The 23,172-nt window shown below is 44.8% G+C and overlaps 1 protein-coding gene across 1 annotated transcript in view; it reads right to left on the bottom strand.

The window, feature by feature from the left end:
- The window catches only part of LOC103797510 (voltage-dependent N-type calcium channel subunit alpha-1B-like), a gene marked incomplete at both ends in the record, with an annotated part of 89,028 nt that overhangs the window by 36,500 nt on the left and 29,356 nt on the right, over positions 1 to 23,172 (bottom strand). The window contains 4 exons of the mRNA XM_009069729.1: positions 4,586 to 4,658; positions 5,514 to 5,645; positions 10,215 to 10,327; positions 13,618 to 13,730. Coding sequence (XP_009067977.1) covers positions 4,586 to 4,658; positions 5,514 to 5,645; positions 10,215 to 10,327; positions 13,618 to 13,730 — 431 coding nt within the window. The remainder of the gene's footprint in view (positions 1 to 4,585; positions 4,659 to 5,513; positions 5,646 to 10,214; positions 10,328 to 13,617; positions 13,731 to 23,172) is intronic.

Below are 23,172 nucleotides of genomic sequence, written 5' to 3' on the forward strand. Positions count from 1 at the left end.
GTCGTGGGGGGGCTGTATGGGGAGTGGCTGAGGCCACTTGGTCTGTTCAGCCTGGAGAAGAGGAGACTGAGGGGAGACTCATGGTGATCTGCAGCTTCTTCATGAGGAGCAGTGCAGGGGCAGCTCTAATCTCTTCTGTCTGCTGACCAGTCACAGGACCTAAGGGAACAGCATGTCAAGAGGTTTAGGTTGGATATCAGGAAAAGGTTCTTCCCCCAGAGGTGTTTGGGCACTGAACAGCTCCCCAGGGCAGTGGGCACAGCCCCAAGGCTGACAGAGCTCCAGGAGTGTTTGGCCAATGCTCTCAGGCACAGGGTGCAGTGTTGGGGTGTCCTGTGCAGGGACAGGAGTTGGACTGATGATCCCTGTGGGTCCCTTCCAGCTCAGGACCCACAAAAGAAACCACCCTAAGCAGAAGCAAGAGCCACTGTGTCTGAGTGAGAGAAGCTTGAAGGGGACTCTCATCCTCCTGTGCCCTTGTGCTGCAGCAAGTGCAGCCACAGCTCAGCAGAGCTTCAGGCTCTGGGTATTGACCTGGGGCTAATTAGCAAACACAGGAATAATAGGAAACTAATCAGTACACACAAAAACACCTAAGTCTCAAACAAGCTTTGCCATACTAGATGCCAATTTTGCACCAGCCTGAATTGCCTGACATTCCTGTTCATCGTTGCCTGTAACACAGCAACATTTTGGGCAGATCAGCACTTCTCTCCCTGCCATGAAAGTCGAACAACAGCTACTTGTAGCCCATTAAAACATTCCCACTGGGATGTGAAGCTCAAATTCCTAAATAGGAAGTTGTTTTTGTGTTTAGTAGGGGAAAAAAGAAGACAAATAAAAAGCCCAAAGCATGATGTGTGTTGTAGTAATCGAGTCCCATGTGCACACAGCGTGCTCTGACGATTACAAATTCCACACTAGTCATCAGCTGCTGAGAGAGAGAAAATTTCTTGCTGCAGGGTTGGTGCTGATGACAGCAATAGGGTGAGAGTGAGTCTAGACACAAGGACACAGAGTGCAGACACAAACTCCTTTCCTAAATGCAGAACGTGGTCTCAAATAATTCGGAGATGAGGATTCAGAGCCCAACACCCTTGGAGCTGCTCTGGATTTACACCACTGAATAAGAAACAGGACATTGGGCTTTCAATTCTGGCACTCAATTATGCAGAACACTGTTCATAAACATGTATTCTCATCATTTCCATGAATTCACAACTGCTCCTGCTTTCTGGGAATAACCATAAAGTGGTTTCTGCTTATACAAACATTCATGGAAAGGGAAAACAGTGGGAACACTCCTATACCCAGCAGAAGACAAAGTATCACAGATAACAAGTCCAGCAGGGTGGGGTTTGGCCTCAAAAATCCAACTTTTGGATTATTTTGGAGGGGAATAAAAACATAAAGAAAGAAATGTTTTATGGAACTTTTGCAGAGAGATAAATAGTCTAAACTAAGCAGTTTGCCTGGACAAGCTGAGGATGCTCTCCAAGGCCCTGGCAGGAGGACAGACACTTGGACCTGGTGTCCTTCCTACTGCTTCTGCATCAGCTGCAGGCATTACTTAAGTAATTAGGTAGCAGCCTAAAGGATCTAGAATCTGCTAGGTCTGTCCTTAAGGACAGTAAATAATAGTCTTTCTGCTCTCTCAAGTCTGTTTATGGATGCTGCAAGAACTTCCTGTTACAGGAGAGGGGACAGCACTACAGAGGGAGGGGGAAAGCAACAAGGACTCTGGAGCAAGGTGAATCCCACACCTTTTGTTTTACCCTGAGCTCAAAACTGCTTTCAGCTGCCCTAAATGAACATTTTGTCTGCTGCTTCTCACCACTGAATACTGAGGCTTGCTGAAGAGCCACCAGGAGATGGAGTAAAACAAGCTGTCAAGAGATGATGTCAAATCTTGAGGAAATAATGAGCACATTAACGGTGGGAGACAGTTGGCTGCAAAGGAACAGGACTGTACCACTTCCAAGGGATGGACTGAAAGGGACATGACAGATTAAAGGCAAAATCCTGTCAGCTCCATGTCATATCCAACAGGCAGTGCAGCCAGGACACTTAGACATCAATGCAAAGCCAGCTCTGGTCCCCAAACATCAGCAGAGCTGAGGTTCAGTCCCATCCTGCCACCACTACTCCTCATCTCCAGCTGGCACCACTGCTCTGCTGCTCAGCAATGTGGAGTGGTTTACGTAGGAGCTCTTCAGGAGCAGATGTAGTTAACTCAGGTCTCTGCTCTATAGGATCTTAAAGTTTCAGAGTATGTTAAGGGGTTGTGGAATGAAGCTTAGAGATCATCCAGCCCCACCCCCCTGCCCTGGGCAGGGACACCTCCCACCAGAGCAGGTTGCTCAAGGCTTTAGCCAACCTGGCTGTGAACACTGCCAGGGTTGGGCCAGCCACAGCCTCCCTGGGCAACCTGGGACAGTGTCTCACCACCCTCACAGGGAAAACTTCTGCCTAAGATCTAATCTACATTTCCCTCTTTCAATTTCTCCCCATTCCTCCTTGTCCTGTCCCTGCAGTTCCTACCCAAGAGTCCCTCTGCAGCTTCCCTGGAGCCCCTTCAGCTCCTGGCAGGTTGCTCTGAGGTCTCCACACAACCTTCTCTCCTGCAGTCTGAACAGCCCCAACTCTCTCAGCCTGTGTTTATTCTCCTCTGTGCCTGTGGATGTTGTACACACTCACAGCACAATAGCTGCTGGAATAGGGAAATGCAAGTAGTTGGTTTTCATGCCTATACAGAGCACATACAGTTTGTGTATGTATGCTGTATATACACAGCTTGACATTCACCTCACAAAGACCTTCTTGGGAGCCAGGAGCTGGACAAAAGTGCATGATGCTCTTCAAAGGGTGTTTAGGCTGAGGTCACCCAGCTGCTGGGCAGACAAAGCATGGCCTGGGTGTTCCACAATCCAGCCAGGGCTGCTGGAATCAAATCTGCTAAGGCAGACAGCAAAAGCCTTTGTTTGAGACTGCTGCTTACACAAAGGATCCCCAAAGAGGTTAGGGACTGGCAGGGTGCATATGGATTTATTCTGTTTGTTCAGCACATCCAATGCTTTCGCTGAATGATGTTCCTCTGCTCATCAGAGCAGCAACCAAACAAGGCTGCTGGCTTGGCTGGGCTTGTGGAGGATGAGGTTTGAAGGGAAAGCAAAGCCCATAGTGAAGAAATGTTGTTTGCAGTTCGGGGGAGGAGTGGGATGGACGGAGAGCAGAGACTATCCCAATGTCCCAGGGAGGCTGCACTGAGTTATTGCAGTGCTCATAGGTTCTGCTTGTTCAACTCACAGCTCTGATCTTCTGACAAATGTTATCAGAGCAGCAGTGTTTTCCTCCAGCCCACAGCCACTACATGACAGGGTATTTATCTCAGGACTAGAAAGGAAGTATTTCAGCTAAGTATTCTCATAGACAGCTCTAGTCCCAAAGCAAACATCCACATTTCCAGCTGCTCATATCCGGAGCCTGACTTGGGTTCAGTTCCGGCTCCTTGCAGTACCTTTACGTGTCTTTAAGCCCTTTCTTTGATGACTCCTAAAATACTATGCAAATATTAATCTACCATGATTTGCAATATCCTGTGAGGTAAGTACTGAACCTGCTTCACATCTGGCAAGAAGCAATGCTCACGTGAAGCTGCTCACAGAGGTCACAGGATGCATTTGCTTTTAGATTCTTTTCCTGGTTTCATCCAAAATTTGTCAGTACATTCCACATTTGCTTTTAGATTATTTTCCTAGTTTCATCCAAAATTTGTCAGTACATTCCCCTTTATTTTCCTCCTTTTTGGGTCACGATGCTGAAATACATAAGCCTTGGTGAGATCTATTCAGTTTGGATCCCCAAGGGCTGAGGAGGCTTCCACAGCCCTTTGGGAGTCACCTACACATGGGGAGGTTGCAGCAGCCCCAGATTTCTCCTGCATCACCTGAAATAACTGTTTTAAAACAGGCATGTAGAGAACAGCTGCAAAATTAGGCTCTTAAATCCAAGCATTGCATCTGCCAGAGCTGAGACTTCCTCCTGCCATCACACAAACTCGCCCAAGGCTGATGCCTCTCTGTGCAACCTCATGGAAGGCAATTCTTATCCAGCATTAACTTATCTCCAGCTATTACTGTGCAAAATGCTGCATTATTTCCCTACTGCCTGCAGCTACCTCAGGCCTCTCTGCTCATTAAATTATGGCAACTACAGGCAAAAGTGAACCAGGCCAAGCTCTCACTCACTCCAGGATCACAGACAGGACAGGTCATGGAGTCAGGCACAGCCCAGTGCTGCCATCACAGCCTGGGCACACACTGACCATAAATTCAGCACAGAAAGAGCTGTTTTATCAGTATTTTTTACCTTAGCAAAAAAATCTTTTGTTCTAGTTGTCCTTAATTCCATAGCATTGATTTTCAATTTGATTTTTAATGATGCATCGATTGGTCAGTGGAGTAAAACACCTGAGAAGGAAGGGCTTCCCCTTTCCTAAATTCCACTGATTTTTGGGGAGCTCTTAGTCCTCCATAAGCAGGAAGAATGTTTTCTAACACTCCCTCAGGACAAGGTATGGCTTTACCTGGAATACTGTGAGGATGGCAGCAGGGAAGGTATCGAAATTTGTGGTTGGAGTTTCATCTTTGAAATTGAATCTAGAGAGAAAGAAGACCAAAAAAACAGAGCAGTAAGGGCCAAGCAGCTCTCAGGCAGTCTCATAATACCCTATAACACCCCATAAACCAAGTCAGGGAGCAACATTTGTTCCACCTGGCAATAACACCTCAGGCAACCACAGCAGGGAACACAGTGTCTCTCAGAAGATGCTTAACAGAACTATTAGCAGAAACTCAATTTCATTCCTGGAGAAAATTCTGATGCTTTGAAATTCATTTTCAGCCACAATTAAAATGAACACTCAAAATCTCAAATGATTTTGCAGAACGAATGATTCCAAGAAGTTTTTGTCCTCAAGTGTAAAAGTCCAAATTGAAATTACCCTCTTAGTAGATAATTTCTTTTTAATATTTCAGAGATAAACCAGCAATTGATTGGAAAAAAAAACCCCCACAACCCAAAGCCATGTTATTTCATTTCAGATTTGCTGCTGGAGTTTAAATGGTAATACTGTGATAGTTCTTGCTGCAAAATTCATCACAACTGCTCTTTCTAATGAGAATAATCAGATTCAACAAAACTATGTTTGCCAGCAGAAAGATATTCCAAGGGAATAAATATCTTGTCACCCTAGTTATGAGGGAAAGAATTTGCCTTTCCCTTAACAGTACAAGAAGTGCTCCCTCCCTTAGTCTTGTTTCAGCTCTGGGTGTACATGGGGTGACATAGGAGTTGAGTTAGGGTCATTCCTTCTCAGGAAAGAATTCTGCTCCAGGGAAAACATTGGAACAGGAACCATTTTCTCATAAACCAGCCCAGAAAGTCTGACATTGCACTCATGTTATGAACCTTTCCAGCCCTGCAGCCCCAGGATGAAGATCAATGACACTTACTGTCCCCCAAAGAGCTGCATCCCCAGCAGAGCAAACACCACAATGAACAGGAACAGCAGGAAAAGCAAACTGATGATGGACTTCATGGAGTTCAGCAAGGAGACCACCAGATTCCTCAGGGAATTCCAATACCTGTGTTGGAGATCAGAGCAGCCAAGAGATAACATGAGTGGGGAAAGAGCCTTTGGTGAGAGACTGCTATGAACTGTCTCCCAAGTAACACTAACAGGACAAGAGGAATTAGCCTGGAGTTGTGCCAGGGAAGGTTTAGTTGGATATTAGGAAACATTTTTTCACTGAAAGGCTTCTCCAGCCCTGGCACAGCTGCTCAGGGCAGAGGTGGAATCATCATCCCTGGAGGGATTTAAAAGACATATAGATGTGGCACTTGGGGACATGGTTTAGTGGTGGCATTGGCCCTGCTGAGGGAACAGCTGGACTTGATCTTGAAGGTCTTTTCCAATCTGACTTGTTCTAGGATTCTACAATTTTCTTAGTATATAAAAAATAAAGGAAAAGAATGACAAGGAATATCAACATCTTCAAACTCCCTTGTACTGTTGGAAAATACAGCTGAAGGAGTGATAAAATCTGTTTGAGCACTTTGAGGGCAGAGCTGGTCTGTGTGTGTGTGATTCAGTGTGTGTGTACCCATACAGAGCAATCATCTGCAGTGAATGTGTTCAGCTTAGTTTCTCAGTAATTCCTTTCCTGGGATAGATTCCAACCTTTTGGCATCTTCTCACGCAGCACAGCAGTCAGCAGGGAGGTATCAATATCATCAAGGTGAGACTCAGAGTAGGGACATTGAACTCTGCTCTCCATAAGACACAAGGAATAAACAGCTCATTCCCACCAGGATGTCTTTGCAGTGTGTCCTTCCAATCCATCCAATGGCAGTATCCACCAGTGGACTGAAATTCCCATCCTGCAGATGTTTGACACACACATCCATGCCCAGTGATGCCTTCACTGTGAGACAATTCAGCCACACACGTTCAGCATCCAGGACTGAGCAACTGCCTCCGAGTATGACAACCAATCCAGGATGATAATTCCAACATAGCAAGAGGGAATGGCTCAGCCTGAATCCTGACTGACATATCCAAGTCACATCTGGCCAGATACTGAGGTTGGTTTGCTTTTATGTCCCCTGTCCCCCCAGACAGCCCTTGGCACACTCACAGCAGGCACAGGAAGTACTGGTGTGCCAGGAGTGTGCTCAGAAACTGATCTTCCCTGGCTTTATTGCCCTGCTGAGAACAGGCAGGGAGCATTTATATTAGGAAAACTAATGAATCAGAAAATGCAGAAAGAGCTATCAAGCAGAGGAGCTCTTTGACAACCTCCTTTTGGACACACAGGCGTGTGGAACAACAGGGCTGGAGCAGGCAGGGAATGAGTGATTTAGAGCCATTTCATGTGCCTTTGCTAAAAGTTTGGAGTCTGTGACCACAGGGGAAATTTTTCTCTCTTTCTGCAGTGGCTTCTCTCATTTTCACTGCCTGACAGTGGGACCTGGATCCAGAGCTGACTCCCTGCAGCAGCACATGCTCCACCATCCTGTCCTGTGTGTCTGGGGACAGACCCACTCACTGAGTTCCTTCCTGCAGTGTGGCTGTGGGTATCCAGCAGAAGGAAGCCCATGGATTTTCGTTGCATCTGATGATGGGAGAGAAGCTCAGAGCATGAATCAGATGAGGAAAACCACTATTCCTCCTCTTTGTCTTCACTTTCCCCCTCTCCCTTCCCCCAGGTGTAGCCAGGAGGACTGAAATACCCCACATTTCTCTGTGCTGGGCATGATACAGGCATGTCTATCCCAAGAGGAGCAGAATCTTGCACTCATTCCATGGAAAATGATACAGGCATGTCTATCCCAAGAAAAGCAGAATCTTGCACTCATTCCATGGAAAGTTACATCCATAATACAGTGAGAGAGGTTTCAAGGGAAATTTCAGCACCCAAGTTGCACCCAAGCCTACTCAAGGTTACTCTGGAAAGAGTATCTTCAGTTGAAAAAGTTGCACCCAAGCCTACTCAAGGTTAGTCCCCAAGCAAAAAAGGCTGAGCTCTGCTCCTTGGAGAGGGCAGAGAGGTTTAGGTTTGCTCCTCACATGGCTCTTCCCTGCTTGACACAACAGCTTCAGGCCAAACCTGCCACAAGCAAAGGGTTCACATCTTGCACTTAACACAGCTGGACCCAAACTACATGAGGAGGCTCTGCCTTGTCCTGGACTAGCTCAGCACCAAACACACCTGATACAGAGCACGAGGTTATACTGAGGAGTTGTGCTTCTGCAGATACCAATCCCCATTCAGCTCTGGCATGGCAAAGAGGAAAACACATGAAGATGTTTTGTCTTTGTCCTTCTTTCTGAATTTTAGCCCCTCTTAGGCTGTGTCCCCTCTCAGCATCCTGCTGTCACCCTCCAGACCAGCTATAATTGAACTTTTTAGCTCTTGCATCACTCTGCTGTCCACAGTCACCCTGATTTGGGACGTGGGAATCAAAAGGTTTAATCCCATGGATTAGTCAAAGCAGAAGGACTACACTTGGCTTCTGCTAAACACAGAGGGAAAACAAAACAGGGCAAGGAGCTTCAGAGAGAAATTGCCATGAGAGAGTTGGAAAAGGGAGAAAAAAAACCTAGTGAGGGTCAGGATGTTTTCACAGTAATGAGAGCAGGTGGGCAGCAATCTGTGCCTGGTGCCAGCACTTTGATGGCTCTCAGGAGTCATGTGAGGACTGAGCTGAGCAGCTCAGGCACTGGGATAATGTGAGATCCTCCTGTGGGAGCTGGAGGGACCTGACTCCTGGTCACACAATGAGCACATTTCTGTCGTGTCAGGTGAAAAATCCACATAATTAGGTCAAAGGAACTTCAGCATCAGTGGGGTGAGAATGTCACTGCTGTCCTGGGAGGGGGAGAGCCCCCAGCTTGCTGAGTTAAATCTCTTCTCCCAGGCAATAAATGACAGGACAAGAGGAAAGAGCCTCAAATTGTGCCAGGGGAGGTTTAGATTGGATATTAGGGAAGATTTTTTCACTGAAAGGGTGGTCAGGCATTGGTACAGCTGCCCAGGGCAGTGGTGGAGTCACTAGCCCTGGAGGGGCTTAAAAATCATGTGCATGTGGCACTTGGGGAGTTGGTTAGTGGTGGATGTGACAGTGGTGGGGGAAGTGCTTAGAGATCATCTCCAACCTAAATGGTTCTATGATTCATTCCTTTATCATGTTGGCTAAAATCCTGAATAGCCAAAACTCACAGAAGTAGAATATTAACTTGCAAAAATGTCCAAAAGTTTTACAAAGACAACACATAGAGCAAATCTCAGTAGCTCTGGAGAAAATGAACTGCTGATGACTAATTGCTCTGAATTTGCTATGAAACAAGTTTTTCACAAATAAGATTAGTGCAAAGGTAACTCCAGTGACATTTCTGGGACAGGCACTCACCTCTTTTGCTGGACATTTACAGAACTTAATGATTTCACCCCTTTGTCCCAGAGTACCATACACAAATCTGGGATCTGCATAACAATTACCAGTTCCAAGTCAGCAAATCCTACAGAGCTAACAAAACCTGTGCCTTTGAACAGCTGCCAAAGGACCTGGTTACTTCCAATGACTGTTTTGCTCAAATAGGATAACCAATGCCTTACCTATTTCAGGTTGTTGAGGTATTTTTAGAGGGAGATGCTATTCCTCCTCCTGTTACTTCAAGCCAAGAAGTATTAAGAGAGTGATGGAAAGAAGGGAGAACTTAGGAGGTAATGGTGTAAAAAATAAGGTGGAAAACAACAGCAGGAGCACCTAAATATGTCATCAATTTCCACACCACAGCTTAGAAATGCTGCAGAAATGGCTCTAGATGGATTTCTAAATGGCAGAGTAGCTGTTTGCTAATGCCAGCACACATTAACACAAGGCATGAGCATGAAAACAACTGAAAGGCTGTGGCAACCCAACTCCAGGGAAAATTCAACCTCTCAGGCTCAAGACTGAAAAGCTCAGATATTCCCAGAGCAGACATAGCATAGGCAGCAGCAACACACTTCAATTTGTGTCAACACAGTGGCTCAGGCACCAGGATTTAGCACCCAGCAGTACCCAGGGTAGCTTGGTTTGCCAGTTCCTAAATACTTAAGGCTCAGCAGCAGATAAGGACAGTGAGCAGTTGATGGGACTTCAAAAGTAAATAAGAAAGTTATTTATTCTACCACAAAAATAAAGGTTAACATGATGAGATTTCTGTTTTAAAGCTTAAAACCCAAGGAGAGCATCCAAGAAGGATGTTCTGCAGCCCATCACGTGGAACCCTATGCCCAAGGGTAGATATAAGGCTGCGAAAAGAAAGGGCTATTAAAATTCCTTCTAGATGCAAATACAGGGGCAAAACCTCCCAAAATTTCCAATTTCCCCCATTGTCCATCCAAGGAAAAAACAATTCCCCATATGCACTTTCCTCCTGCTCCTGTCCCCAATCAGGATCAGTACAGACACAGGTTAGGACTTCCGTGCAGCTACTACAGGGGTTTGGGGCATTGTTTTGGGGTTTTTTAATAACATTTTAGCAATTTAATAATTTTCTTATTGTTTATAAATGTGGCAGGAGCTTCTATTTGCCATGGGGCTGCTAAGACAGATCTCATGTGGTGCTAAAGGTTTACTGTGAGAGCAAAGGGATCTGCACTTACTTTGTGACTTTGAAAATCCTCAGCAGCCGAAGTGCTCTCAGCACACTGATCCCAAAGGAGGTTCCTGGCTTCACTGCAGCCCAAATCACTTCAAATATGCTTCCCACAATCACCTGCAAGAAGAGTCCATTTTACATAAGGCAAAACTTCAGCTTAGTTCTCTATGATGCTTCTAGAGAGGCTGAGGAAAGCACAGGAGTCAGAGCTTGGGCTGGGACGGTTTTCTTAGGAACACTCCAGGAAAATCATGAATTAGCCAAGAGAACTAGAAAACTTTATCCCACCTTTCCAGTCCAGTCTCAAAAAGGGCAATACCTAGAAGCAGAACACACATATATATCTCCTATATATCTGTGTTCCTATATATCTCCTGTACATAGAGAGGAACTTGTTGTTTTTTTCTCCAGCAATCAAACTACCATAAAATAACTTTTTTAAAAGGAAACTGTATTTTATATTATATTTTTTTTACCACTGGCTCAATTGCAAATGCAGTTCATCTTCCCACCCCACACAGTGGGTCTGCACAGCCTGCAGAGATGCAGGAGGGCACTGCCCCATCCACCCCTTCCCATCAGAAGGACCAAGAGCCTTTACCTGCAGAACAGCAGTTAAATATTAGCTCTGGGTAAGATCTACCAGAAATTTCTGGCAACTGAGAGTCTTTTGGAGAGTGATTAAAGCAATAGCTATTAAGAGATCCTGCAAAACCTCTAGCACACACATCCAATTGTCTGCCAGGCCCTTAGCCTCAGGGTACAGAAAAAATTGTCCCCAGTCAAGGTGGTTTGAGAGCTTTGTTTTGGCTGGTTGGTTTAAGGGTGACAGGGAATTAACCTCAAGCAAGAAAATAATTTCTAAGAAATCCTTCATTATCAAAAGGACAAACCAGTAATGGGTTAAGCACAGTTGGAAAGGGCAATTCTCTCCACACAGGTTTCTGCACAGTTAATAGGAGAAGACAGGCACTTGGCTGCCAATTGCTGTTATTACTCACATTAACCCTGCATTTCAGAGCTCCACCATAAACATATTATCAACAGAGCCCAGCAAGCAGCAGGAGTGTGTGGTGGGAGGGAGCATTAATGAGGAGCCAGGGCTGGGTCTGAGCACCTGAGCAGTGCAGCTTGGAAACCCTTTTCATCAGCAGAAACTTGGATGTCTATTGAAAACTACTGCAGTGTTTGCAGCTGCTCTGCAAGAAATGCTGTGCCCTGAGCTGCAAGAAAATGCAGTGGGAAAGGGAGATACACAACAGCTCTTCATCCACTTTCTCCTGTCTGAAAAAAAGAAGGAACTAAATCTTCTCTCCTACAGTTTCTCCCTCTTGGGAATCCCTCGTGAATCAGCAAAATTTTTTCCTTAGCCCCTCCACATGTTCCACTGATAATTAGTTTTCCTGGCATCTCAGCATTGCCTCCTGGGAGCCTGTTCCACAGGAGACCCCACTGGACTGTTACTCCCAAGACTGATGTTGCTCTGATTTGTTGCTTCACTTTTTGCATTTGAATGGTTTCATCTTGATGGTTTGTCAGACTAAACTGGCTACAGATCTGTGTGATGTTCCAGTGGGGGTGAAGCTGCTGAATTAATTCTGGGGGCTGGAAGGTGGGTGAGAAGGAAGAAACACAGATAGAAGTAGGATCCCTACGGATTCTTGGGAGGAGGAAGAATTAGAATCAGATCAACAGCTTTACCTCTTGGGAAACACTCAGCAAAGCCTATTGCCAGTGCTGCACACACCAGAGTGTGACATAAAGCTGAGACCTGATGGGTTTATCTTTTGTATAGTGCAAGCTCCTAAATCACTTGTCCCTGAGCATCAGGTACAAGGTTTTGTTGTGGAAGGAGGATCCTGGATACAAGGATCCAGGGAAACTGGCAGCCAGCATAGGGCTAACTGGCTGCAGCTCAATCCTATGGTGCAGGACATTGACCTAGTGTCTGGCACTGGATAATTTAAACCAGGCAATGACACCCTTAAGAGACTATTTCTGCCCTGAGGACAGTTTGGGGCTGTGCATTATCCCTTGGGCTGTGCAGCCTGAGAGTATGACACAACACACACAAAGCTCTGAGCCACCACAGCTGGGATATCACCCTGGAGAGGATAGAGCAGCCTCATGCATCACCTCAGCCTGCTGGACACAGGTGATTCTTGGGCTGGATGGCTTCATCTCCAAGTCTATTGACTCTGAGCTTTCACACTGACACTGCCAGCAAGAGAATGAGTTGGTTATACTTGTAATCTTGGATTTAGGAGCATTATTGAAGGTAATAACACCCTCTACTCCTCCTCCTTTGTAGGAGCAAAGCAATTTTGCTCTAGAGGGGAGAAGAATCACTCCCAGCACTTTGGCAGATAAAGACTAGATACAAGAGGCTGAACCTTGGAGAGAAGAGCTGGGTGACGTGTACAGTGACCTGAACCATTCTCTTGCCTGTGGCTGTATCTGGTTTGTCACAGAACCCTCACAGACTGGTTCCCACTCTGGGACACAGTGCTCAGCCCACGCTGAAGATAAGAGAAGCTGAGTTATCCTCTGTGAGGATAGATTACAGCCTAATAGCTTTTAATGAATAAATTAACATCCACATGCAATGTTCTTTGTTAGATGGAGCCCAAACAAGCCCCACTATTCACACTTCAGAGCTGTAGTGTGAGCACTAAGGGAGAGCCTGTACTTCTGCAAGGAAAGGATGTGAGTTATTGCCTTCCTGGCAATTCGTCCTGTGTTCAGACTTCTACTTGTGGGCACTCATGTCTGAAAAGTGCTGCCTGTGTACCCTGAGGTAAAGGCCATTAAATGGATGACAGGGCAGATGAGCAGTAAGATGTGTGGGGTTTTTTGGCTTTCAATCACCTCATTTACATGGGAGAGAGAATGTCCCAGCAGTCAGAGTATTTACAGGTGCTGATGCTGTGAACACCCTGTAGCTTGCTGAGGAAATGAAATCCTCAGCTGTCAAACTGCTTCAGAGAGGATGATAACTAGGGGAAGCTTAATGTGTTTCACTGCAGTAATTTACACAATGACACCCTCACAGCATCATTTCCCATGGATTCCCATACTCACCCTTAAATGCCCAACCTGCAGAATAATGGGAGAGGCACTTTTTACAGGGACCTTTCCCATGGACAAGGGGGAATGACTTCACTCTGACAGAGAGTGGATTTAGACTAGACAATAGGAAGAAATTCTTCCTTGTGAGAGTGGTGAGACACTGGCACAGGTTGCCCAGAGAAGCTGTGGCTGCCCCAACCCTGGAACTGTTCAAACCCAGGTTGGACAGGGCATGGAGCAACCTGGGCTAGTGGAGGGTGTCCCTGCCCATGGTTGGACTAGATGATTTTAACCCAACTCAACCCATTCTGGGATTCACCCACCCAGATAAATCTTACCCCAAAGTCAAAGCAGTTGAATGAAGAGTGGAAATAATTTCTTGGCCCCAGTCCATACATCTTCAAGGACATCTCAGTAAGGAACAGACCCAGAAAAACAAACTCTGCGAAATCTGGAAATAGGAAAAGAGATTAAATTAGTCTATGAGACCTTGGTAGGGAGAGCTCTTCAAGTGGGGAACAATGGTGTTTTCTCACAGCACAGAGTGCCTCCTGGCAGGAGAAAATCCCTCTGCAATAGCAAACAAGACCCAGAGGAGTTTCTCATAATTCTTTCTGAGTGTACATGAGCTTTGTGCAACCTCCAAGAGCTGTGAAGACAAAGCTCCACGTGTTCCTGTGGGGTGGTATGAGCATTAAATAATATCCTCATTGTCTTTGTAAAGAAACTTCAAAAGAAACCTCTAGGTTTAATATTTTTAAAGGTCTAGTTTAATTGCAGAGATGTTTCCAAATGCTTGTTTGGTACTTCTGTACCTACGAGAGATGGACACTTTTGGGTGTGGGGTGTAACATCCTCTCATGATAAAAATACCTTCATACCCAACAGAGTTGCTGTCTCTGAGGGCTCATTTTCAGAGGTGTTGTGTCTACTGTTACCACATTTATTTTTATTATGCTTTTATAGCCCTATAATTATGGAAGAACAAGTTCTGTTTCCTTTGGCTCCACATATCACAAGCAAATAGGCTGTGAAGCTTTTGATGGGAAAATTTATCACCTATGATGAAACAAAGGACAGAAAGAACATAGCTGCAGACTTCAATTTCCAGAGCAAGTTTTTAGGACTTGAAGCTACAGAAAACACTGCCTTTGGCATTTTAACTTCAGATCTGGAGGCCAATAAGCAACAACAAGAACGAAATGTTAAAAACAAACATGAAAAGGGCAAAACACCCCTACACTGCCAAAACAAAGCAAAGAGCATAAGGCAAACCTCTTCCTCTAGAGGAAAGATGATGAAAAGAATCAATCCTCAAAGGGTGGAGATTAATCATCTCACTTAGGGCAGTACAGGAGGTTCTTGGATGGTGTAGCAGCACAGATGCTACAGGAAAGTCTTCTGTAATTTAACTTTTATGATTCCAGGAATGATAAAGACAAGACAGTGCCAAACTTTTCTCAAAGGTACACATGGTTAGACAAAGGGCAATGGATACAAGTTACAACAAGGAAAATTTCAGCTAGATAACCCTGAATTTCAGGTGCTTTGTACTCCAGGGAAGCAGAGGGGCAGCTCTGATCTCTGCTGTGTGTGACCGGTGACAGGACCCAGAAAACAGCAGGAAGTTGTGTCAGGAGAGGTTTAGGTCAATATCAGGCAAAGGTTCTTCCCCTAGAGGTGTTTGGGCACTGAACAGCTCCCCAGGGCAGTGGGCACAGCCCCAAGGCTGACAGAGCTCCAGGAGTGTTTGGCCAATGCTCTCAGGCACAGGGTGCAGTGTTGGGGTGTCATGAGCAGGGATAGGAGTTGGACGGATGATCCTTGTGGGTCCCTTCCAGCTCAGGATAATCTGTGATTCTACCATTCTGTGACCTCCTACAATATGTGGCTTCAGCTAAGGAATGTGATGAGAGAGAAAGGAATAAGGATCCTTTCAAACTGCTTGGATTCCACTCCATTCACTGCCTTCAGATTGATATATTCATACTGAGTGCACACACTTGGCCCAGGTCCACTTTGTACTGCTGTGTGTCTTTGAAATTGCTTGAAAAATAGAGCTTCAATTACCAAAAAATAAAAAGGGGTTTTAAATTTTAAATGAAAGACTCTCACGGAATATCATGGGCATAAAGTTAACTGCAATCCAGGAAGCATTAATTAGATTAGAAAGGTTTTATTAACACCTAGTGAAGAGCCTACAAGGACACTTCTGCCAGCATTTGCAAAAGGGGAGGAAATACCAGGAGAGTATTAACTGTACCCTTCACCTACTGTCCTTGAAAATAGGAGCAATATCATTAAAGGAGACTGTCACGAGCAACATGTTCACCTTTGAAGAATAGGATGACAAACTATGTGTTCTGAAGACTTCCCAGCCCTTTTCCTACCAAGAGGCAGGCTCTATCCTCTGCATCTCAGTGCCCAGAAGAAGGCATGGTCAGATGGAGAGGCAGCACACCTTCATCTCCCTTTGAGCTTGGAACTTGCTAGGAGAAGCCTGTTCACACCTGCACCATGCTACACCTTTCTGACATCAGCTGACTCAATGAGCAAACAGATGTTTCCAACACTAGGAATCCCAGAGTAAGGAGTTATCCATAGTTATGTTGGCAATCCATCAACTCTGGTGAGACCTCACCTGCAGTGCTGCCTCCAGCTCTGGGGCACCAACATGAGAAGGATGTGGAGCCACTGGGAAGAGTCCAGAGGAGGCCACAGAGATACTCCAAGGGCTGGAGCATCTCTGCTCTGGAGCCAGGCTGAGAGATAGGGATGTTCAGCCTGGAGAAGAGAAGGCTCTGGGGAGACCTTAGAGCCCTTTCCAGTGCCTAAAGGGGCTCCCAGAAAGCTGGAGAGGGACTTTGGTTTCACACTCAGCAGAGCTCAGCAAGCCCAAAGGTGCTTACTGGAATAACTTCCATGTGAAGTCTCCCTTACTGGAATGACTTTCCATGTGAAGTCTCCCCCTCACAAAGATTGATATCTAACCAATGCTTTGATGCTTGTGGCCTTGTTTAATTAGCTGACAAAACTTCAAATCATAGGGAGAGGTTGTAGAACCTACAGAAAGCACTGCACAGCCTACAACTGTGTCATACCTCTGCTTGGCAGGGAGATCCTTCTCCTCTTACCTATCCTTCAGACTCACCTGTCAGAGTTACAGTTCAGGTATGTCCCACTTTCTCCCAGAGAATAACAAAAATCCTTGGTAGTTGCTTTTAACTCTACTTTTCCCCAACAGATCTCAGTCCACTCTGCCAAGACAATGACCATCATTTCCAAAGAGTGAAAAAGGAGGAAAGAAACAAGGGTTAATGTTCAGTCACTCATCCAGCAGAAGGTTGAACAAAAACCAGGTATCAGTAAGTGATACCATCAGACTGACACATCTTGCAAACACATGCCAAACCAGAGTATCCTAGGAGGAAAAAAAAGCTAGAAAATGGCCTAAGTAAAACAGAATCAAGAAATATTTGATTATATCTAAATAAATAAATAAATAAAAAAAACCAACAGGAAATGTTTAAAGCTGAAAACAGCTAAAAAACAACTTCCTTCTGCTGCTCTTGAAAAAGTCACCCTTGTCCTTTCACAGCTGATGATTTCCATCTAGATCAGAGCTCAGAACTGGCAGTGAGAGCTGTATCTCAGCAGGTACCAGATGCTACAAATCATAGCCCAGCGAGGATGGGATGGAGGCAAGGGAAATACAGACACAGTGAACTCCTTGGGCAGAAGGAATTGACTCTGAATGAAATCACTTCTGCAGCAAACAGATCAGACACATGATTCCTTCTGAGAAGGCCCTGCCTGTATAATTGAAAATGCAATTTCATTGTTTGGACCTCCTGCTATTCAGATCCCACATGTAATTTAATCTGCCTTAAACAGAAGCATTTTGTGATGTGATTTAAGGAGAAAAAAAAAAAGTTAATTTCTAATTTGTGCTATAGGCAAAGGCCATGGTAGCATCTCTTCACCCCACACCTTTGAATTACACAGTTACCACCTCTTTTTTGTCAATCACCCATGGATTAATTCCATTTCTGACCCATCTCCAAGTCCAATGTCATTACAAACAGATGCTGAGCCTGACACTTTGGTTTTCCCTCCTCATCCTCCTCACAGATTAAACTAACCAAGGAGGAGAACCTCAGCAGAGGACAAATTCCTCCTCTTTGACCAAACAGATGTGAAATGTTCAGCAGACATAAATAAACAGGCTCCAGAAAGCCTTTTCCTTGCAAATGCTGCATATTGATATCCAGAGGGAGCTGCTATCTACTTCAAAGGCAACAACAGCATCAAAACAGGCCTAATTGCCCCAAACTCTGGTTCAGCCTTGCACAGCAGGCAGGGAAGATGTCCTCAGGCTATCATGGCTGAAATACTGGTCTCAGACATTGTGTTTATCAGGCACAAAGACATTGTAGATTTTAGTTTTAGACAGACACAAATTTAGGAGCACTAAGGATCATTGCAGTGTTGGTTGGAGAAGGGGTGTTTATCAGGCAAAAAGACATCGTAGATTTTAGTTTTAGCCAGACACAAATTTAGGAGCACTAGGGATCATTGCAGTGTTGGTTGGAGAAGGTTGTAGAGAGCTGCTCTGGAAGGGCAGCCCCAGGGGAAGAGCAGCCCCATGAGAGGGCTCCCAAGAGAAACCACACTGCTCCAACCCTCAAACCTCAACACAATGGGCCCTAAAGCCCATCCTGCAGAGCCAGAGAGCTGTGATTGCAGTTTTCTTCCACAGCTTCAGCCAGAGGAAGAGGAGACCACCACCAGCACCATCTCTGCTGGCCTCCCACACTGCATAAAAGTCTCCAGCAGGTTCCACATAGAATCATCCAGGTTGGAGGAGACCTCTAAGACCACTGAGTCCAACCATTAACCTGTGACTGCTGGAACCCCTAAACCATAGTATCATCAAGGTTAGAGGAGACCTCTAAGATCACTGAGTCCAACCATTAACCTGTCACTGCTGTAAACTCTAAAACCTAAAACATCAGGCAACTGCTGCTCAAGCTACAGCATGTTTTAAAAATACACTCCTGACTGAAAACCCCTTCATGCTGCACCTCCACCGTGTGCCCTCATGATGGATTGTGATGGTCTGTTGCCCTCAGATTCATCTTTGCTGCTCCTAGGCCTCAGTGATGCTGTTCCAGGCTGGATTGCAGAGTTGGTTTCTGGCAGAAGTCTCTTCTTTCTCAGAATATTGGCAGTGGTGGAAATGAACACAAACAGATGATAATCATGGGTGGCTGCACAAAATATACACAGTTTTATAGGGAACTGCAGCTTATTTAACCAAAGGTCCATGCCTCAGTGAGCAGAACTGCCCTGTGTCCACGTGCAGTATGAAATCTCCTATTGCAGTTTGGCACTGGAGTCCTTTCCATACAGAGAAGGAAAAGGTCTGATCAAATTTGGGGCTAATTACAGGGGCATAAAGCTTGTCCTGTTATTCATCATCCCTCAAGAATTCAAAGAATTTCTCATCAGTTCTTTCAAGAAGACTAAAGCAATCCCAACCCCCTCCTAAAGCTCCTACAGTTCTTTTGCCAAAGCAGTTGTAGTGATATGGAATATCAAGCAGGGAAAGCTAATCAGAACAATTCAAAACAGAAAAGTTAAAAGAAAAGACCAAGGGAAAAATAAATCAATGCAGACCCCTAGGCTTTTACCAACTGTTCTTTAAGTAAAATTAATTTGTAATGTAATTAAACTTTTCCCCAGAGGGACAGGTATAATTGAATTAGAGGTGCCTGGGTAGAGTTTCAGGGTTTAGTGGATCCTCCCAGACTTTTCCACACTCCTCTCCTGCTGCTGCAGTTCACAAAAAGCCTCCTCAGTTCATTTCTAAGCACCTTCCATGCTACAACTTAATTAGAATTGGCTATTTCTCTCTTGCTCTACATCAGACTAACCAAGTCCTGCCCCTCTGTAGTGAAGTTCCCTCATCAAGGATTAACTTTAAAGCCATTTTAAAACTCTGCCACTCTTGCAGTTAAAAAGGATTTTGCCAAGTATTTCCAGGAGCTTTGAAATCCTCTGGTTTTGTGCTATCTTGTTCTGCCTATATCTAAAGGATTTGAGCACAAATCTTGGGCAGAACAGGGTTTTCCAGGAGCACTCCTTGAGGGCTAAACCCCAGCTGGGCTCCTTCACAAATGGGTGTACTGCAGAGCTATCCAGCCTGGCTGCACACAGGAGAGCAACCACATCCAGTCTAACCATCACCCGTGCAATACCAAAACAACCACTGAGGCTACACAAAGGCTCAAAGGCAGAAAATATTCCCTGCACTCAATATTAAAACTTGAGATTAGTAGGATGCTATGAATGCTATGAAATGATGCTATGAAATCTTTGCCTCAGGAAAGCAGAGAGAAAGCTTTAGGTCATTACCAATGCAAAATGTGAATGCAGTACCACAGCTCAGCATCCTGAAAACTGGGAGGGTTTGGAGGTATGGGATGCTTGTAATTTAAGAGGTTGAACCTTGTAGACCTTTTAGTGGGCAATTTTCACCAGTTCTTTGTTCAAAAATTACATTAAAATAGGTTTTTCCCAGAGCTTCCATTACACTATGTCATAAGCCAGACCAAAGACAAACCTCCCCAGAATAAACTCACAGCACCTCTGCTTTGCCTTGGAGGAAACTATCTGAAAAGAATAAACAAACTCAACAGAAAATTATCTGGAGTAGCTTAGAATTTCCATGATGATTATTTATGGAGAAATTTAGATTAGATTTTAGGAAGAAATTCTTTAATCAGAGGGTGCTGAGGCACTGGTACAGGTTGCTCAGAGAAGCTGTGGCTGCTCCATCCCTGGGAGTGTTCCAGGCCAGGTTGGATGGGGCTTGGAGCAACCTGGGCTAGTGGAAGGTGTCCCTGCCCATGGCAGGGGGTGGAATGAGATGAGCTTTAAGGTTCTCCCAACTCAAACCAGACTGGGATTCTATGATCTCTGGCTATTATTCTTTTTGTCACAGTGACTAATCTTGTACCAACCTATGTGAAGACCTAATGCTTAAACCTAAACAAGAACATCCACAAAACCTATGATTCCTTGGATATTCTGGCTTTGGCTGTGACCCACCTCTGTGCAGCTCCTCACCAATTCCAGGGTTATGTCCAGCAGTGTTTGCAGCCACTGATCTTTCTTTTAGTGGATCTAAGGCACTGATTTGTGAAACACCTGCCCAGGTATTTCCTTAATGACAAAGGACACTCAGGTCTTACAAATAAATGGCACTGCAGTGATGCAAAGACAAGACACAGGGAAGCACCAGTGGCTGGGAGGATGCTGAGGATTTCATTCCCATGAAATCCCATGGTTCTTTGGTGGTTTTCTGACTTTCCCATTAAATATAAGTCAATGAGATCAGCTCAGTTGTACTCTAGTACCAAAAAACTAAACTATGCTGCCCAAGTGTTTCTGAAACTAATTGACATTACTGTTATGAACCCATGCAGAGCTCCTGGAAAAAGGCTCCATCCCCAATCCCAGGCATAACACAGTTTCAACTCTCCCTATTTTCCATCTTCAGCTGAGGTAGACTGGAAGACTAATTTGTGGCCTCTGTCCCAGATAAGTTTCCCACCTTTAATTCCAACAGACAGAAATATCCCTTCCAGCTCTGACAGGAACATTAGGCAGAAGTTGCTGGCTCATGGATTTCATGTTCCCTTAGCAAAGTTACTGCTTAAGGTGCTCCCAAAACAGAGTTTGTAAATCTGAAGCCTTTTTTTGAGCTGAAAGACTTCAAGTGTAGGGCTTTTTTTTCCTAGACATTTAGTCCTAATTCAAGAGGAAATCCTAATCCTCAAACTTCTAATTACTCTGCCAATCTAGCTTATTATTTCCTCTGTTAAATTTAGGGAATGAATAAGCAAGACTGACTTCTCTGTGTAGTCTGTGTCTCTGTTGAGTCTAAGTCTTGCCAAGAAAAGAAAGCCAAACCCAGACTTGAAAGAAGTTTCTGTCCTTCTTCTTCATCTCTCATTATAGCTCCATTTACCTGATGGTATTAAATATTTCAACAAATATTAATAAGGAGGTTTTTGAAGTCAGAGCAGTTAGTATTCTTGACCTTTTAGGTCTAGGAAAAAAAGACTTCAAAAGTTTGCTTCCTTGTAATAAGGTAATAAGACCTAAGGATCTGAGGCTAGAAATATTTAAGTATCTAATTTATATAGAAATCAAGGGAAATTAGGCAGATAAGTATCTTGAAAGATCTAAGCCGAAATTATTAAGTTAGACTGTTTGAAAGATTTAGGTTTTTTTCCTAGTCTTTTGTTGGTTTGTTTCAGAAGTTTTACTTAAATTCTCATCTAGTCACACCTGAATATCAAGTGCTGAACAGCAGATTTGTTCCTGACCAGTTTATAGAAGTGGAAGGGGCCAGAGCAATGGTTCTGTTTGCCAGAAACAAACTCCCATTCCATCCTCTCCCTTCAGAAGGAAAAACTTGCAGTGTTTCCCTTGCAGTGTCACCATGTTCTTAGCTCAGGAATTGTACAAGCTTTCCAGCTCTAGGAGTCATATCCTACAACCTCCAATAAAATAAACAAAAGACCTTTGTTCCTCACCTTCTGTAGCATTTTTAAAACAAGGTTTGTGAACTGGAGTAATGGGACAAACTAAAGAGGGGGAAATTAGACTATGTATCAGGCAGAAGTTTTTGCTGTGAGGGTGTTGAGACACTGGCCCAGGTTGCCCAGGGAGGCTGTGGCTGCCCCAACCCTGGCAGTGTTCACAGCCAGGTTGGCTAAAGCCTTGAGCAACCTGCTCTGGTGGGAGGTGTCCCTGCCCAGGGCAGGGGGTGAAACAAGATGATCTTTAAGATCTATTCCAACCCTTAACATTCTATGATTCTCTGTGACCTCAGGGAAACACTGTGAGGTGTAAAGGCTCTGCTGGCAGAAAGTTGCCTCCATTTATTATTCATCATAGCACAAAGCAATATGTAATTTAAACCCCCCAAAATATCATATTTCCAAAGCACTTTTAGACTGTCTGAACTGACAGGTGAGCACAGGCACCAAGCTCAAATAAAAGCTTTTGCACAAACACAGTATAATCTTCCCTATGGTATTATTTCCATCACTATTGCCCATATTTTCACAGAAGGGCATCATGACATCCATCCCATCTAATCACACCCATCAGGAAGGAGGGCACAGCACCACAAAAGATCTGCTAGTAAAGTTGCAACCTTTTAAAGACTGTGACAGTAATCACTACAACTGTGGGGAATTAGTGATGATTCTATAAGCACAGATGGGTGATTTTATCTCACAGGTAGCACTGGCCATTGCATGTGCTGCTTTCCAAGGGATATCAGAGCTTGTAGGTCTCCAGCACAAATCATCCATCTGCAAAGTGCCAGGAATTTGCATTTCTCTGGGCAGACACAGAAATCAGCTTTCACCCATCAGAGCATCATTCCCTCTCCTTTCATCCAGCCTGCTCAGGACAAATCCTCCTGCCCTCTTACAGGATTTACATCTGGTTGAATCTGAAGCTTCAAATACCCTTTAGGATAACATTCCCATCTCAAAGCAATGCCCTGTCCTGGAGGAGTTTTTTCTGAATTGTATAACTCGATGACTCAAAATATGATGCAAAAGAGAATTGGGATTGTTCAAGCCTGGAGAAGAGAAGCTTCAGGGTGACCTAATTGCAGCCTTCCAGTGCCTGAAGGGGCCTACAGGAAAGATGGAGAGAGACTATTTACAAGAGCCTGGAGGGACAGGACAAGGGGGAATGGCTTCACACTGACAGAGGGCAGGGTTAGAGATTGGATATTAGGAAGAAATTCTTCCCTATGAGGGTGCTGAGGCACTGGCACATGTTGCCCAGAGCAGCTGTGGCTG

Source organism: Acanthisitta chloris, unplaced genomic scaffold (assembly GCF_000695815.1).
Source record: "Acanthisitta chloris isolate BGI_N310 unplaced genomic scaffold, ASM69581v1 scaffold14682, whole genome shotgun sequence".
In the NCBI taxonomy this organism is placed as follows: Eukaryota; Metazoa; Chordata; class Aves; order Passeriformes; family Acanthisittidae; genus Acanthisitta; species Acanthisitta chloris.